Below are 19,184 nucleotides of genomic sequence, written 5' to 3'. Positions count from 1 at the left end.
TTTAAATGTTAGTTTATATCTTTTATTAACTCATACACAGTTAGTTATCTTCTGGTTTGTTGAAGCAGTAAGTCAGACATTTGCCACAATAATGTCTGTCAAAGTGGCTTGCCATAAACACTCCAGCACCACATTCATCAGAAGGGCACTCTCGACGAAAGCAACTAATTTTGCCGTTCTCATCTACCTTATAATATTTCAGGATAGCCAGCTTAACCTTCTTTCTCTTGTGCTTACTCTTCTTGGGAGTGGTGTAAGACTTCTTCCTTTTCTTAGCACCACCATGAAGTCTCAACACAAGATGAAGAGTAGACTCCTTTTGAATGTTGTAGTCAGACATCTTCCAGTTGCTTGCCAGCAAATATTAGTCTTTGCCGATCAGGAGGAATTCCGTCCTTATCCTGGATCTTGGTCTTTACATTTTCTGTGGTATCCGAGGGTTCAACCTTGAGGGTGATGGTTTTCCCTGTAAGGGTTTTCATGAAAATCTGCATTTGCAGATGGCGGATCCTTAAAATTTTTTTTGTTTTTTGTTTTTTGTTTTTTTGGGGGGACAGAGTCTCGCTCTGTCACCCTGGCTAGAGTGCAGTAGCATGACCTCGGCCCACTGCATCTCCATCTCCCGGGTTCAAATGATTCTCCTGCCTCAGCCTCTTGAGTAGCTGGGACTATAGGCATATGCCACCACGCCCAGCTAATTTTTGTGTTTTTTTGGTAGAGATGGGGTTTCACCATGTTGGCCAAGCTGGTCTCGAACTCCTGACCTCAGGTAATCCACCCGCCTCGGCCTCCCAAAGTGCTGGGATTACAGGCTTGAGCCACCGCACCTGGCTTTTTTTTTTTTTTTTTTTAATACGATGGTGTCTTGCTATGTTGCTCAGGCTAGTGTCAAAACTCCTGGGTTCAAGTGATCCTCCTGCCCCAGCTTCGCAAGTACCTGGGACTACAGGTGCATGCTGCTGCACCTCGCTTTTCTGTTTGTTTTGACCTATGTTTTTCAGGTAAGAGGTTTTCCTCAAATGTCAGATAATTCTTAGTGGTCCACTTAAATTTGAATGAGACACTAAAAGCATGTGTTCAAAGCTCTGTGAATGAGGCAGTAAAAGTTTGTTTCAAAGCTCTTTTATTTCAAGAGTGGAAGTAAAAAAATCCATTGACCTCAGATGATCACATAGTATTAGAGACTTATCTGCTGGTACCCGTAAGACTTTTCTGGAATATCTCAGTTTCTCCAGAGACATATCTGTAAATCTCTTGCCTGGCTGTTGGTGTTGTGGATCAGAAGAAGGAAGGGAAACTTGGTCTTATGGTTCAGTCTGCAGAGTTTCACCTAAAACCCTAGCTTTTTCTGTGCCTAATGTTCTCTACCTCTGAGTCTCCAGTTCAATTTCTCTAGAGAATAATCCTGTAGATTCCTGTGGAGACAGAATAGAGGTCTGTCATCTGATCCCATAGAGTGGGGGTTGTGTGGGGACCTGAGGATCCTAAGACTTTCAGATCACCCACCCAATGCTTCACCCCCACTTCCCATTCTGCCTGTGTCCTCAGTTGCTATGTATTTTAGATCAGATTCTTTTGTTTTAAGTGTCTCACTGCAGGTCCTTATGCTTGACCATCGTCCCTTCTGCTGAGTAATTTGTCATCCTTCATATATTGTGGTTTACAGTTACAAATGACTGCTAGTTTTACTGATGATGGAGTTTCTGTTTTTTATCCTCCCTTGATTTGGGGTGATACTTGTTTTTTGTTTGTTTGTTTTAGTTTTTTGTTTTTTCTGAGACTGAGTCTCGCTGTGTCGCCCAGTATGGAGTGCGGTGGCGTGATCTCGGCTCATTGCAACCTCTGCCTCACAGGTTTAAGTGATTCCACTGCCTCAGCCTCCGGAGTAACTGGGATCACAGGCACGCGCCACCACACCCAGCTAATTTTTGTATTTTTAGTAGAGACGGGGTTTCACCATTATGGCCAAGCTGGTCTTGAACTCCTGACCTCAAGCAATCCACTTGCCTCGGCCTCCCAAAGTGCCGTGATTACAGGAGTAAGCCACCACACTCAGCCAATCTAGGGTGATATTTGAAAGAAAGAAGGCAACAAACACCATTTTTAAAACTGAAAACTTATATTAAACTTAATGGTAAAGTAGGACTTTTACTTTCTCAGTGAAATATTTCTTTTTCTGAACAGTTTTGTCTAAACTGTGACATATTACCTTTCATTTCTGTGTTTTGATAAATAAACCCTTATGTTGACAAAACAATTAACTGTCATTAAGAAAAATAACCAATTCTAATGCTTTTCTGTTGATGGGAATACTGACTTTTATTATTTGTTCAGATTTCAAAGCAGATTGTTATGTACACCTTATTTACATTTATTCCCTACCCACTGAGCAAGATTAGGTATTATAGGAAAACTACCAATTTGAGAACTCAAATTTTTATCTCCAGTAATCTAGTGTAATATAATTTGCACGTTATTTTTTCTTGTTTTTATAGGTTTCTTTATAGAATGGCAAAGACTGAAATTGCTGAAAAATATTTAACTGTGGTCTTTCTCTTCCCCCAGGTTCTTTTAGAGCAAGATATATTTCATCGTTCCTTGATGGCTTGTTGTTTAGAAATTGTGCTCTTTGCCTATAGCTCACCTCGTACTTTTCCTTGGATTATTGAAGTTCTCAACTTGCAACCATTTTACTTTTATAAGGTGAGATGAAAACAAAGTTCTGTTATGAGATGAAAACAGTGTTTCTCACAGAAACATTGTATTTATCTTAGTGCTGAAGAAAAACACTGTTGTGATATCTGGAAAGTGTTTCCAGATGTGTTCTGAAAATATATATTCCTGGCTGGGCATGGTGGCTCACGCCTGTAATCCCAGCACTTTGAAAGGCCAAGGTGGGAGGATCATCTGAGGTCAGGAGTTCGAGACCAGCCTGGCCAAAATGGTGAAACTCTGTCTCTACTAAAAATACCAAAAAAAATTAGCCAGGCATTGTGGCGAGCACCTGTAATCTCAGCTGCTTGAGAGGCTGAGGCAGGAGAATTGCTTTAACCTGGCAGGTGGAGGTTTGCAGTGAGCGGAGATCATACAATTACACTCCGGCCTAGACGACAGGAGCAAAATTCTGTCTCAAAAAAAAAAAGATAATATATATTCCTCTTGGGTGAAACCAAGAACACAAGAGAGAGTTGAGCATACAGTGGCTCACACCTATAATCCCAGCACTTAGGAAAACTGAGGCTGGAGGATGGCTTGAGTCCAGGAGTTTGAGGTTACAGTGAGCTATGATTATGCCACCACACTCCAGCCTGGGCACCTAAGCAAGACCCTGTTTCAAACAAAAAAAAGAGAGAGAGAAGGTGAGAGTATCAGTAAATTAAGTCAATCTTACAGCTTCAGTTCCTTTGTTAACACGGACTTGAAAATGTGACCTGGAACTAGTACTTAACTTCAAATTTTCCATATTTATGAATGAAAATTATAATCCTATTAAACAAATGCATGATGAAGAACAAAAAACGCTTTCTACCAAGAGGAAAGAAGACCTAAAATTGATTTTGGTGGTGGTCTAACTAATAAAGCTGTAATAATAGATTATGCTTCTTCCCCAAGTTTGAGCTAATTCAGTGTGAATGAATCTTACTTACCTTACCTTTATTTTTCTTGCTAGAACTATTTTTGTTAATCTTTTCAAAATAAAACAGAGGTCATAGCTATTGAACTACATCATCACCCTCAATAACATTTAGTCATCACAGTCAATAACGTTTAATGTTACATAGTATCGAACTTTAAGACTAATGCTACTGTTACGCTTCTTGGCATGATTTAGTTAATATTTAGTCATTATAGGTACTTTTCTACTGGTGATAGAAAAATTGGTTTGAAGAGTTAAATTTTTATACCTAAAGTATGCCTGAATTAAAGTTGTAGAAAATGCAGGTCATTGGAAAGCTTATCTGTGTGAATTACTGAGTGTGATTAAAGTATTTTTAGGTTTCTTAGGGAGAAGTGATTCTACTATACACTCACTTCAATGTTAATGTGTGTATTCAACTTTTGCCATTAGGAAAAAGTTTAGTTTTGTCAACAACCTCATAGTAATTGGTTTTTATTTATAACATCCTTATTTTATTCAAGCAGCTAAATGCCTTTTTTTTTAATAGAGACTCGGTTTCACTATGTTGCCCAGGCTGGTCTCGAACTCCTGGTCTCAAGCAATCCTCTCACTGTGGCCTCCTAAAGTGCTGGGATTACAGGCATGAGCCACTGTGTCGGCCTCCTTTGTTTTTTTAAACGACATAAATGATATGTGCTCATTGAAGAAAATCATAAACATAAATGTGGGCCAGGCACGGTGGCTCATGCCTATAATCCCAGCACTTTGGGAGGCCAAGGCGGGCGGATCATGAGGTCAGGAGATTGAGACCATCCTGGCTAATATAGTAAAACCCCATCTCTACTAAAAATACAAAAAATTAGCCAGGCATGGGGGCACATGCCTGTAGTCCCAGCTACCCGGGAGGCTGAGGCAGGAGAATCGCTTGAACCTGGGAGGCAGAGATTGCAGTGAGCCGAGATGGCGCCGCTGCACTCCAGCCTGGGTGACAGAGTGAGACTCCACCTCAAAATAAATAAATAAATAAATAAATAAATAAATATGAATATTAAAGTCATACATCATAATCTAATTATTAACAATCATATTATTAATATTTTGTGTATATAAACTTTATTCTAGATACTTCCCTTATAAAATGGAATTATAGTGTATATACACAAAGTCACTTTAAATAGTTCATTCATTCTGTTATTTTGAGTTAGTGGAAAAAATAGTCTGGAAAGGAGCAATACATTCAAAATAGAACTAGACTTGGAACCCAAGACCTGACTTCTCCCACTGTTGGGCTGTTGACCAGTTTTCACCTATCGTTGCCTCAAGTTGTCATTTATAATATAAAACGTGAAAAACAGAAATATATGTGAACATATTTTAAAGAACTTAAAAACTCCTTTATAAATTAGAAGATGTTAGTAAGCCACAGAATTATGGTTCAAAGATGACTTTGGTTCTGTGCCACAGAATAAGGCCACAGTGGCCGGGCGCAGTGGCTCACAAGTGTAAGTCCCAGAGCTTTGGGAGGCCTAGGCGGGCAGATCACCTGAGGTCAGGAGTTCTAGACCAGCCTAGCCAACATGGTGAAACCTTGGCTCTACTAAAAACTACAAAAATTAGCCAGGTGTGGTGGCAGGTGCCTGTAATCCCAGCTACTCGGGAGGCTGAGGCAGGAGAATCACTTGAACCCGGGAGGCAGAGGTTGCAGTGAGCCAAGATCACACCACTGTACTCCAGCCTGGGCAACAGAGGGAAACTCCGTCTCAAAAAGAAGAAGAAGAAGAAGAAAGCCACAGCTAGTCCTACATGCAAGTCCAGACTAGAACTAACTGCTTGAAACCACATTGCCTTCTCACCTTTCTCCTCTGCAGGTTATTGAGGTGGTGATCCGCTCAGAAGAGGGGCTCTCAAGGGACATGGTGAAACACCTAAACAGCATTGAAGAACAGATTTTGGAGAGTTTAGCATGGAGTCACGATTCTGCACTGTGGGAGGCTCTCCAGGTTTCTGCAAACAAAGTTCCTACCTGTGAAGAAGTGAGTCTGGGCAAGGCTGATAATCCTATCATTAAAAAAAAAAAAAAAAAACCAGCTTTATTGAGAGATAATTCCTATACCATAGAGTTCACCCATTTTAAGTGTACAATTCAGTGGTTTTAGTATATAAATAGATATGTGCAGCCATAACCACAATTTTAGAATATATTCATCACTTCAAAAAGAAACCTACATCCTTTAGCTATCACTTCCCTACCCCCGAATCTTCTCCCTAGCTGTAAGTAACCGCTAATTTACTTTCTGTCTCCATAAATTTGCCTATTCTAGACATTTCATATAAATGGAATCATAAAAATGTAGTCCCTTTTGACTGGGCGTCTGTCACTTAGCATAATGTTTTTAAGGTTCATCCATGTTGTAGAATGTATCGGTATTTCATTTCCTCTTTTTTTTTAAGGCGGGGTTTCACTCTTGGCCGGGCTGGTGTGCAGTGGACAAACATGGTGCACTGACTGCACCCTCAACTACCTTGGCCCAAACTGTCCTTCTGCCTCTCAAGTAGCTGAGACCACAGGCACATACCACCACACCCACACCCGGCTAATTTTTTTTTCTTTCTGTTTTTCTTTTTTTGAGATGGAGTCTTGCTCTGTCACCCAGGCTGGAGAGCAGTGGCGCAATCTCGGCTCACTGCAACGTCTGCCTCCCAGTTCAAGCAATTCTCTGTCTCAGCCTCCCGTGTAGCTGGGATTATAGGCACCCACCACCACACCCGGCTAATTTTTTTTGTACTTTTTTTAGTAGAGACGGGGTTTCACCGTCTTGTCTAGGCTGTTCTTGAACTCCTGACCTCATGCTCCACCTGCCTCAGCCTCCCAAAGTGCTGGGATTAGAGGCTAGAGGCTTGAGCCACTGCGCCTGGCCACACCCGGCTAATTGTGTGTGTGTGTGTGTGCGCGCGTGTGTGTGTGTGCGCGCGTGTGTGTGTAAAGACAGGATCTTGCCATGTTGCACAGGCTGATCTCAAACTCCTGAGCTCAAGCAGTCCTCCCATCTCAGCCTCCCAAAGTGCTAGAATTGCAAGTGTGAGCCACCACATCTGGCTAATTTCCTTTTGTTGCTAAGTAATATTCCATTGTATGGCTGCTACATTTTATTTATCCATTCATCGGTTGATAAATATTTGAGTTGTTTCCACCTTTTAACTTTTTTTTTTTTTTTTTTTTTTTTTGGGACAAGCTCTCACTCTGTCACCCAGGCTGGAGTGCAGTGGCGCCATCACGGCTCACTGCAGCCTCGACCTCCCAGACACAAATGATCTCCCCACAGCCTTCTGAGTAGCTGGGACTACAGGCACACACACCACACCTGGCTAATTTTTGTAGTTTTTGTAGAGATGGGATCTCCCTATGTTGCCCAGGCTAGTCTTGAATTCCTGGGCTCAAGCGATCCTCCCACCTCAGTTTCCCAAAGTGCTGGGATTACAGGCATGAGCCATCACAACTAACCCCTTTTGGCTATTATGATTGATGCTGCTGTGAACATTCAGGCACAAGTTTTTGTGTGAACATATGTACATATGTTTTCATTTTTCTTGGAGTGGAATTGCAGGTTCATATGGTAACTCTGTTTAAGCTTTTGGGAAACTGTCAGACTGCTTTCTAAAATGGCTGCACCATTTTATTGTTCCTACGGTCAATGTAGAAAGATTCCAGTTTCTTCATATCCTTGCTAATGCTTGTTATTATCTGCCTTTTTAATCCTGCCATTCTAGTAGGAGTGAAGTAATATCTCATTCTGGTTTTATTTGCATTTCCCTGGTGGCTAATGATGATGAACATCTTTTTATGTGCTTGTAAGCTGTTTGCATATCTTCTTTGGAGAAATGTCTATTCAGATCTTTTGCCCATTTTGTAATTGGGTTGTCTTTTTATTATTGAATTATAGGAGTTCTTCATATATTCTAGATACAAATCCCTTATCAGATAAATGATTTGCAAAATGTTTCTCCCATTTTCTAGGTTGTCTTTTCACTTTCTTTTTTTCTTTTGAGACAAAGTCTTGCTCTGTCGCCCAGGCTGGAGTGCGGTGGCGCAATCTCGGCTCACTGCAAGCTCCACCTCCCGGGTTCACGCCATTCTCCAGCCTCAGCCTCCTGAGTAGCTGGGACTACAAGCACCCACCACCACGCCCAGCTAATTTCTTTGTATTTTTGGTAGAGACAGGGTTTCACCGTGTTAGCCAGGATGGTCTTCCAAAGTGCTGGGATTACAGGCATGAGCCACTGCACCTGGCCTGTCTTTTCACTTTCTTGATGGTGTCTTTGAAATGCAAAAATTTTTAATTTTGATGGTGTCCAATTCAGATATTTTTTCTTTTGCTTGTGCTTTTTGATATCATGTCTAGGAAACCATTAAACTTACTTAAAAATTTTCAAATGTCTGTATAAAGATTGAACACTTTTGATTGGTGGTATTTAGAATTAAAAAATAAAAAACAGAGGCTGGTGCGGTGGCTCATGACTGTAATTCCAGCACTTTGGGAGGCCAAGGCAAGTGGATTGCCTGAGGTCAAGAGTTCAAGACCAGGCTGGCCAATATGGTGAAACCCCGTCTCTACTAAAAATACAAAAAATTAGCTGGGCATGGTGGCACACACCCATAATCCCAGCTACTTGGGAGGCTGAGGCAGGAGAATTGCTTGAACCCAGGAGGCAGAGGTTGCAGTGAGCTGAGATCTTGCCATTGCACTCTAGCCTGGACAACAGAGCGAGACTGTGTCTCAAAAAAAAATTAAATGAATAAATAAATAAAAATTTAAAATGTGTGCCCAGAGTTGTGCACAAATTACATTTTTAATAGTAGTATCGTGAGAAATTGTGGGTTTTTTTTTGTCTACTTCTGTTATCCTTTTGTAACGCTTGTCTTTTGATTCTTCTTTGTTTTGTCTCCTTATGTACTTCATTAATCTTCTTGAATTTTTCCCTAATCCCAAACTACTAGAACTGTCCAAGGCCAGGAGGAATTGGAAAGAAGATGGTTTCTTGAAGTCTCTCTTCCATACTTCTTTGGTCTTTTGCAGCAGACAGTAACTTATTGGGCCACTCTTCAGTATTCATCAGTTTATTTCCATTGAAGAACTTCAGACTCCTTCAAGTTCAAAAAAGCTGTGAACTTGAAGAAGGATTAGTATTGAAGCCGTTGCTCTTATAACTTACTAGTTGTGTGACCTTGGGCAAATTTCACATTCAGATCCTCAATTTTCTCATCCCTAAATGGAGAATGATACTGCCTACCTCAGAGGTTTAGTTCTTGTGGTTGGTAACTTACCTATATAAATTATAAGGTTAAATGAAATGAACTCTTTCCATACGTTCGTTAACATTAAGAATTGAGCACTTTATCCAAGTTGTATTTTGTGAAGAAGTGAGAAAGAAATAAAATAGTAAAAAAAAGTTAAGAAAACACTTTTTCGGCCAGGCACAGTGGCTCACGCCTGTAATCCTAGCACTTTGGGAGGCTGAGGTGGGTGAATCATCTGAGGTCAGGAATTCGAGATCAGCCTGGCCAACATGGTGAAACCTCATCTCTACTAAAAATACAAAATTAGCCAGGCGTGGTGGCACACACCTGTAGTCCCAGCTACTCAGGAGGCTGAGGAAGGAGAATTACTTGAACCCCGGGCGGTGGAGGTTGCTGTGAGCTGAAATCGTGCCACTGCATTCCAGCCTGGGCAACAGAATGAGACTTTATCTCAAAAAAAGAAAAGAAAACATTTTTAATAAGTTTTAATCAGCAAGTTTATCTATATGTAAATCAAAGGGTTTTTGTTTTCCACAGGTTATATTCCCAAATAACTTTGAAACAGGAAATGGAGGAAATGTGCAGGGACATCTTCCCCTGATGCCAATGTCTCCTCTAATGCACCCAAGAGTCAAGGAAGTTCGAACTGACAGTGGGAGCCTTCGAAGAGGTAGGTTCAACATTGGTAAAGGAATGAAAAAGTAACAAAGGGCATTTGGCTTTTTTTCAGGGAAAATTTTAAGTCTTGTGAGTATATTATTAAGAAATCTAATTTTTTCAGCAGGATTCAAAAAGGAGCTTGATGCTTGTGCCAGCACCCCTGTGTAGCTCATTGTACACTATATTATATACTATAGTGTATTCTATATTAATAGAATTTTAAATGTAATTTATTTAATAAATATATGTAATCTTTCCTGAATGCTAATGGAGAACTGTTTAAATAAGCTAAAGTCAGGCATGATGGCATCTTTCTGTAGTCCTAGCTACTCAGGAGGCTGAGGCAGGAGTATTGAGGATTATGTTTGAACCCAGCCTGGGCAAAACAGTGAGACCCCCCTCATGTCCCAGAAAAAAAGAAAAAGAAGAAAGGAAAAAACAAGATAAGTGTATTAGCCTGTTCTCACACTGCTAATAAAGACATACCCAAAATTGGGTAATTTATAAAGGAAAGAGGTTTGATTTACTCACAGTTCCACATGGCTGGGGAGGCCTCACAATCATGGTAGAAAGCAAAGGGAAGAGCAAAGGCACATCTTACATGGCAGCAGGCAAGAGAGCTTGTGCAGGGGAACTCTTCTTGACAAAACCATCAGATCTCATGAGACTTATTCACTATCAGGAGAACAGCATGGGAAAGACCCACCCCCATGATTCAGTGACCTCCCACCTGGTCCCTCCCATGACACGTGGGAATTATGGGAACTACAGTTAAGATGAGATTTGGGTGGGGACACAGCCAAACCATATCACTAAGCTAAATACCTACTTTTCCAGATTTCCCAAATTTATATTCTTCCTTTGCCTGTGTATGTCTCTGTAGAAAAACATTTAAAGCAAAATAAAATTTGTATTCTCTTTGGAATGCTTAAGTTCATCTAATAAACTAGTTATTTATACTCTTAAAATAGTTCATTTTGAGACTTACCAATGGAAAGATTTTAGTTCATTCTTCCTTATTTTCTCTTGTGATGTAGCGAGCTGATGTGTGTATCTTGTGGATTATATAGTGCTTGGATTTTAAAAAATCAGTTAAAATCTCCTGACCACATAGTATCCCTTAACAAATCTTAGATGAACAAGTATTCAGGTTACATAGTACGGTACATCCATTTTTGGACTCTGTGTGATTGTGTATGTGTGTTTGTCTGTTGTCTGTCTGTCTGCAATCTTTGCTTTACATGCAATGCAGGATCATAAAAATGACTGCAGGCCAGGTGCAGTGGCTCACACCTGTAATCCCAGCACTTTGGGAGGCCAAGGCAGGCGGAACACCTGAGGTCAGGAGTTTGAGACCAGCCTGGCCAACATGGTGAAACCCCATCTCTACCAAAAACACAAAAATTAGCTGGGTGTGGTGGCGGGTGCCTGTAATCCCAGCTACTCAGGAGGTTGAAGCAGGAGAATCACTTGAACCCGGGAGGCAGAGGTTGCAGTGAGCCAAGATCACACCACTGGACCCCAGCCTGGCGGACGGAGTGAGACTCTGTTTCAAAAAGAAAAAAAAAAGGCCAGGCACAGTGGCTCATTCCTGTAATCCCAGCACTTTGGGAGGCTGTGGCAGGTCAATCATGAGGTCAGGAGTTCAAGACCAGCCTGGCCAAGATGGAGAAACCCCATCTCTACTAAAAATACAAAAATTAGCCAGGCATGGTGGCAGGTGCCTGTAATCCCAGCTACTCGGGAGGCTGAGGCAGGGAATCACTTGAACCTGGGAGGCAGAGGTTGCAGTAAGCAAAGATCGCGCCATTGCCCTCCAGCCTGGGCGAAAGAGCGAGACTCCGACCCCAAAGAAAAAAAAAAAAAGATTGCATAAGGTCAGGCACAGTGGCTCACGCCTGTAATCCCAGCAGTTTGGGAGGCCGAGGCAGGTAGATCATCTGAGGTCAAGAGTTCGAGACCAGCCTGGCCAACATGGTGAAACCCTGTCTCTACTAAAAATACAAAAATTAGCCAGGCATGGTGGTGCACACCTGTAATCCCAGCTGCTCAGGCAGCTAAGGCAGGAGAATTGCTTGAACCCAGGGAATGGAGTTTGCAGTGAGCGGAGATCGCACCACTGTACTCCAGTCTGGGGACAGAGCAAGACTGCATCTCAAAAAAAAAAAAAACAAAAAAAAAACAATGGCCGGGCGCAGTGGCTTACACCTGTAATCCTAGCACTTTGGGAGGCCGAGGCAGGCGGATTGCCTGAGCTCAGGAGTTCAAGACCAGCCCGGGCAACACAGTGAAAACTGGTCCCTAGTAAAATACAAAAAATTAGGCAAGCATGGCAGCGTGCGCCTGTAGTCCCAGCTACTTGGGAGGCTGAGGCAAGAGTGAGGCAAGAGAATTGCTTGAACCTAGGAGGCGGAGGTTGCAGTGAGCCGAGATTGTGCCACTGCAGCCTGGGCGACAGAGTGAGACTCCGTCTCCAAAAAAAAAAACAAGATTGCATAAGATGTGAATACTCAGTCATTTTAATCAGTGGGAATAATTATAATTATTATAATTGTTTTTTGATCTTTACAAATCTTGTCAAAATGTTAAAAAAGCTCTTCTTTCTGTCAGTTATTAATGTTTAGAGAAATGAAAAAATAGTAAAAATATTTAGTATACTATAACTTAAAACTTCCGAAATATTGAGAATTATTTTCTTTTTTAAAAACTTACCAAGAATAGTTTAAACTATGCTTGCCACCTTCCTCTCATATAATTTATAACTAAGTGAGCATCTTTTCTGTACCTTGACAGATTGTCATGTTTCTAAATTTGGATCCGCTTTACATTTGTATATTCATTACATTCTTATTGAGCATCCACCATAGCTGTTCCAGTACTGTGCTAAGAAAAGATCATTTCAGTGGATTTGCAGCTAACTTTATGGCTTCAACTCGAGTCTTGCCTTGAAATGTCACCTTTAAACATGCCTAGTCAGATTCAAGGGCTTGCGTGGATTTCTTAGATATATAAGGCATTCACATGGACTCTTGTAAAAGAGTAATGGAAACAACTAGAAATTTGCACTTGTTTACTGAAGACAGGGGAAGTAAAAGCTACTTTCATAAGCCCAAGAATTACGGAGATTTTTATTAAACTATAACTATTTTCCCAATCACCTCACTAATACAGAGAGCTTCTAAATCATTGCCAGGGGTCATTTTAATACCTTTTGAACATGTTTTGAAAATAGATTACAGGGCCAGGCGCAGTGGCTCACGCCTGTAATCCCAGCACTTCGGGAGGCCGAGGTGGGCGGATCACGAGGTCAGGAGATCGAGACCATCCTGGCTAACACGGTGAAACCCCATCTCTACTAAAAATACAAAAAATTAGCCGGGCATGGTGGCGGTTGCGTGTAGTCCCAGCTACTCAGGAGGCTGAGGCAGGAGAATGGCGTGAACCTGGGAGGCGGAGCTTGCAGTGAGCCAAGATCATACCACTGCACTCCAGCCTGGGCAACAGAGCGAGACTCCATCTCAAAAAAAAAAAAAAAAAGAAAAGAAAATAGATTACATGACTATCTAATTATCTAGTGAATGTAAAAATAAATAATGAAGGTCGGGCACGGTGGCTCAAGCTTGTAATCCCAAATGAGGCAGGTGGATCACCTGAGGTCAGAAGTTCAAGACCAGCCTGGCCAACATGGTGAAACTCTGTCTCTACTAAAAATAGAAAAATTAGCCAGGCATGGTGGCACATGCCTGTAGTCCCAGCTACTTGGGAGGCTGAGGCAGGAGAATCGCTTGAACCCAAGAGGCAGAGGTCACAGTAGGCCAAAATCGTGCCACTGCACTCCAGCCTGGGTGACAGAGCGAGACTCCATCTCATAAATAAATAAATACTTTTGTTTTAAAAGCATATTATTGACCTACCTGTAAGGAATAATTGGTTGAGGGAAGAATTGTGAAAAAAGATGTAGAAAAGATGTAGGGTTGTAAGGGGCTAGAAAAACCCGTGCAGCTGGTAGAGAGGGAATGGAAAGCAGATCCTGTGAAAGGATAGCACAGGAAGAGAGGCAAAATCCATAATCCTTACTTTATTTTTGATCAACACAGTACTGCCAACCCTCAGATTAAGGCAAGGTAAGCAGATTTATATCATCTTTACTCATATCTTCTGATAGATTTACTAAAGATGATTCCATATCTACTAAATTAGAAAGCCAGAGCTACTGCCTTAAACTGCTTGGAGTGCAAATATTCACAAAGAGGCAAAACTGTGACCCAAATTCCTGATTTTTGCTTTTGCTTCCCTTCTTCTCAGGTGCTCTCTACTAGGTAAGATTGGGAGATACTGGACTACTACTAAAATTTAGTGCTCACTTCATTCTACCTCTCAACCTCTACTTTGTCCTTAATGTTTTGCTCCTTTAATGTAGGCAGAGGTTCAAGAAACCAGGAAGATGAGTGATCATAATTTTCACGTTTTATCGTAGTGACTTATTTCATGCCTCTTTCTCCCAGTAGACTACATATTCCATGAGGGCAAAGGCCATGTTATTCATATCTAGCTAGTGCCCAGCATAAGTAACTCACTATCTGTTGAGTGAATGAGTAAACCTAATTTATTATTTTGGAATACATTTCTGTTTTAAATTTATTATTATTTTTTTTAGATATGCAACCATTGTCTCCAATTTCTGTCCATGAACGCTACAGTTCTCCTACCGCAGGGAGTGCTAAGAGAAGACTCTTTGGAGAGGACCCCCCAAAGGAAATGCTTATGGACAAGATCATAACAGAAGGAACAAAATTGAAAATCGCTCCTTCTTCAAGCATTACTGCTGAAAATATATCAATTTTACCTGGTCAAACTCTTCTAACAATGGCCACAGCCCCAGTAACAGGAACAACAGGACATAAAGTTACAATTCCATTACATGGTAACGTTATAGTGCATTTGTTTTGTATTTTTTCTGAGATAAAAATTTAAGAAATGTCTTAGTGGATTAGATCACATGGTTTTTCTAACTCATTATTTTTTCTTGAACCTATACTTTTTTTTTTTTAAATAGATTTGAATTTTTTAGAGCAGTTGTAGATTCACAGCAAAATTCAGAGGAAGGTACAGACATTTCTCATATTCCCCCTTCCCCAACGAGAGGCATATAAAGCCTCCCTCATTATCAGTATTCCACACCAGAATGCTACATTTGTTACAGTTGATGAACCTATGTTATTGACACATTACCCAATGCCCATAGTTTACATTAGGGTTCACTCTTGGTGAATAGTTTATTGATTTTGAGAACGTATAATGACATGTATCTGTCACTATAGCTCCATACAGAGTAGTTTCACTGCCCTGTAAATCCTCTGTGCCCCACCTTTTTGTTTCGAACCTATAGTGGTTTTTTTTTAATTTTTAAGTTTTATAAATTTACTATCCTCTCTGTTTGTTTAGACTTATTTTACTTTTTCTTTTCTTCTTTTTTTATTTTTTGAGACAGGATCTCACTCTGTCACCCACGTTGGAGTACAGCAGCATGATCTCATCTCACTGCAACCTCTGCTCCCAGGCTCAAGTGATTGTCCCACCTCGGCCTCCTGAGTAGCTGGGACCAGAGGCAAGTGCCACCACTCCCAGCTAATTTTTTGTATTTGTGGTACAGATGGGGTTTTACCATGTTGCCCAGGTCTCAAACTCCTGAGCTACTTTTAAAATGTTCTTATCTGAGCTTTCCAATATGTATGTATTGAGCAAAAATTCTGTTTTTTGACTAACAGCTCAAGTGCTCAAAATGTTAAAAAAAAATTGCTTTTTTTTCCAATAAATTTAAACTATAAATGTATCCCAGGCAAATACAAAATAGAGAACAAAATTTGCTTTTTTTTCCATAAATTTAAAGTGTAAAAACAAAACCAAATATTCTTGTTTCTAGAAAATAAGGATTTATGTGGGGCATGGTAGCTTTCACCTGTAATCCCAGCACTTTGGGAGACCGAGGCAAGAGGATCACTTTAGCCCAGGAGTTTGAGACCCAGACTGGGCAACATAGCAATATCCTATCTCTACAAAAAATTAAATTAGCTGGGCATGGTGATGTATGCCTATGGTCCCAGCTACTTAGGAGGCTGAGGCAGGAGAATCACTTGAGCCCAGGAATTTGAGGCTACAGTGAGCCGTGATCACGCTACTGTACTCCAGCCAGGACAACAGAGCAAGACGTTGTCAAAAAAAAAAAAGGAAGAAAAAAAAAAGGGGGCCTGGGGGGCGCCGGGCACAGTGGCTCACACCTATAATCCCAGCACTTTGGGAGGCTGAGGCAGGTGGATCACTTGAGGTCAGGAGTTTGAGACCAGCCTGGCCAACGTGGTGAAACCCCATCTCTACTAAAAATAGAGAAAAAACATTAGCCGGTGTGGTGGCGCATGCCTGTAGTCCCAACTATTCAGGAGGCTGAGGCAGGAGAATTGCTTGAACCTGGGAGGCAGAGGTCTCAGTGAGCCAAGATGAGGCCACTGCACTCCCACCTGGGTGACAGAGTGAGACTGTCTCAAAAAAAAAAAAAAAAAAAAGTCCAGCTGCAGTGGCTCATGCCTGTAATCCTAGCATTTTGGGAAGCCGAGGCAGGCAGATGGCTTGAGCTGACGAGTTCGAGACTAACCTGGGCAACGTGGCAAAACTCCCATCTCTAAAAAAAAAATACAGGCCGGGCACGGTAGCTCACGCCTGTAATCCCAGCACTTTGGGAGGCCAAGGAGGGCAGATCATGAGGTCAGGAGATCAAGACCATCCTGGCTAACATGGTGAAACCCTGTCTCTACTAAAAATATTTTAAAAATTAGCCGGGTGTGGTAGCATGTGCCTGTAGTTCCAGCTACTCAGGAGGCTAAGGCAGGAGAATTGAACCCGGGAGGCAGTGGTTGCAGTGAGCCGAGATCACGCCACTGCACTCCAGCCTGGGTGACAGAGCAAGACTCCATCTCAAAAAAAAAAAAAAAAAAAAAATTTACCAGGCATAGTGGCTTGCACCTGTAGTCTCAGCTATTTGCGGGGTTTGAGATGGGAGGATCACTTGAGCCCAGGAGGTCGAGGCCACAGTGAGCTGAGATGGCGCCACTGCACTCCAGCCTAAGTAACCAAGTGAGACCCTGTCTCAAAAAAAAAAAAAAAAAAGAATTCAGTCACAACCTAGAATTACTATTTTGTAGCCTTCTTATACACACAGATATATGTATATATAATTGTCAAAATATATATAGTTGACAACTTTCCTAGAATATATGCAGATTATTTCTAATAATGCTTATACATTCAGGTGTCGCAAATGATGCTGGAGAGATCACACTGATACCTATTTCCATGAATACAAATCAAGAGTCCAAAGTCAAGAGTCCTGTATCACTTACTGCTCATTCATTAATTGGTGCTTCTCCAAAACAGACCAATCTGACTAAAGCACAAGAGGTACATTCAACTGGAATAAACAGGCCAAAGAGAACTGGGTCCTTAGCACTATTTTACAGAAAGGTATGTGTTTTTATAGCACTTAAGAAGAATTTGTTTAATCAATGGAAGAAAGATTGAGTAACAGAGACAGACTTTGGTCTTTTTTTTTTCTAATATACATAACACAAAATTTACCATTTTAACCATTTTTGAGTGTACAGTTCAATGGTATTAAATACATTCACATTGTTGTGCAGCTTTATTACTACCGTCTATCTCCAGAACTTTTTCGTCTTCCCATTCTGAAATTCTGTATCCATTTCTCCCTTTCCCCAGCTTCTGGCAACTACTATTTTACTTTCTGTTTCTGTGAATTTGACTACTCTAGGTTCTTCATATGAGTGAAGTCATACGATATTTGTTTGTTTTTGTGACTGGCTTAGCATAATGTCTTCTAGGTTCATTCATATTATGGCTTGTGCCAGAATTTCCTTCCTTTTCAAGGCTGAATAATATTCCATTGTATGAAGAAGAGAAAAAAAGAACAAAAGAAAAAATATTCCATCGTATGAATAGACTTTTTTTTAATACCACATTTTGTTTATTCATTCATCTGCTTATGGGCATTTGGGTTGCTTCTACCTTTTAGCTATTGTGAGTTATGCTGCTATGAACATTTGTGTACAGGTGTCTGTTCAAACCAGGCGTGGTTGCTCATGCCTATAAACCCAGCACTTTGTGAGGCCGAGGCAGGAGGATCACTTGAACCCAGGGGTTTGAGACCACCCTGGGCGACACAGTGAGACCCTATCTCTATTAAAAAAAAAAAAAAAAAAAAAAAAACAGCCAGGTGTGGTGGCAGATGCCTATAGTCTTGGCTATTTTGGAGGCTGAGGTGGGAGGATCATGTGAGCCCAGGAGGTTGAGGCTACAGTGAGTCGAGATGACACCACTGCACTCCAGCCTGGGCAACAGAACGAGGCCCTGTCTTAAGAAGAAAAAAAAATAGCAACAAATGTCTATTCAAGTCTCTGCTTTCAATTCCTTTGGGTATATTCCCAGAAATGGGAGAGTAATTTAGTATTTCATTTTCTGAGGAACCACCGTACCATTTTCCACAGTGGCTGGACCATTTTACATTCCCACTAGCAAGGCACAAGTGTTCCAAGTTCTTCACATCGTTGCCAACGTTTTGTGTTTTCTGGTTTGTTTGTTTTTTTGATAATGGCCATCCAATGGGTGTAAAGAGACATCTTACTATAGTTTCGATTTTCATTTCCCTAATGATTAGTAATATTGAGTATCTTTTCATGTGCTTTTGCCCATCTATATATCTTCATTATAGAAATGTCTATTCGAGTCTTTTGCCCATTTTTTAAATTATGGGTTTTGGGTTTTGTTTTTGTTAAATTGTAGGAGTTCTTTATGTATTCTAGATATTAATCCCCTATAAAATATACTATTTACAAGTATTTTCTCCCATTCTGTGGGTTGCCTTCTCATTCCGTTGATAGTGTTCTTGACACATGAAAGTTTTTAATCTTAATAAAATCAATTTATTCATTTTTTGTCTGTGCTTTTGGTGTCATACACAAGAAATCATTGCCAAATCCAGTATTATAAAACTTTTCCCCTATGTTTTCGTCTAAGAGTTTTATAGTTTTTAGCTCTTATATTTATTATGTCTATTTTTTTTTGAGACAGAGTCTCACTTTATCACCCAGGCTGGAGTGCAGTCACGCAGTCACAGCTGCAGACTGGAGTGCAGTCTGCAGCCTCTGCCTCCCGGGTTCAGATGATCCTCCCACCTCGACCCTCTGAGCAGCTATGACTACAGGCATGTGCCACCATGCCACCATGCCCAGCTAATTTTCGTTTTTTGGGTTTTTTTTTTTTTTTTTTTTTTTTTTTGAGACAGAGTCTCACTCTGTTGCCCAGGCTGGAGTGCAGTAGCGCAATCTTGGCTCACTGCAACCTCTGCCTCCCGGGTTCAAGCAATTCTCCTTTCTCAGCCTCCTGAGTAGCTGGGACTACAGGAATATGCCACCACGCCTGGCTAATTCTTGTATTTTTAGTAGAGATGAGGTTTCACCATGCTGGTTAGGCTGGTTTCAAACTACTGACCTCAGGTGATCCACCCGCCTTGGCCTCCCAAAGTGCTGGGATTACAGGCGT

At 41.0% G+C, this 19,184-nt stretch overlaps 1 protein-coding gene and 1 pseudogene across 4 annotated transcripts in view; one reads left to right on the top strand and one right to left on the bottom strand.

The window, feature by feature from the left end:
• RBL1 (RB transcriptional corepressor like 1) overlaps positions 1 to 19,184 on the top strand; it is a 90,004-nt gene that overhangs the window by 45,548 nt on the left and 25,272 nt on the right. For all 4 annotated transcript variants that reach the window (XM_031005045.3, XM_055373474.2, XM_055373475.2 and 1 more), the window contains 5 exons: positions 2,566 to 2,703; positions 5,488 to 5,652; positions 9,453 to 9,585; positions 14,233 to 14,499; positions 16,879 to 17,090. In XM_031005045.3, the coding sequence (XP_030860905.1) occupies positions 2,566 to 2,703; positions 5,488 to 5,652; positions 9,453 to 9,585; positions 14,233 to 14,499; positions 16,879 to 17,090 (915 nt within the window). The remainder of the gene's footprint in view (positions 1 to 2,565; positions 2,704 to 5,487; positions 5,653 to 9,452; positions 9,586 to 14,232; positions 14,500 to 16,878; positions 17,091 to 19,184) is intronic.
• Positions 41 to 502, bottom strand: LOC109024290 (ubiquitin-ribosomal protein eS31 fusion protein-like; annotated as a pseudogene).

The sequence above is a fragment of the Gorilla gorilla genome, chromosome 21, assembly GCF_029281585.2.
Source record: "Gorilla gorilla gorilla isolate KB3781 chromosome 21, NHGRI_mGorGor1-v2.1_pri, whole genome shotgun sequence".
Taxonomy (NCBI): Eukaryota; Metazoa; Chordata; class Mammalia; order Primates; family Hominidae; genus Gorilla; species Gorilla gorilla.
This window is presented reverse-complemented; position numbering and strand designations above follow the sequence as displayed.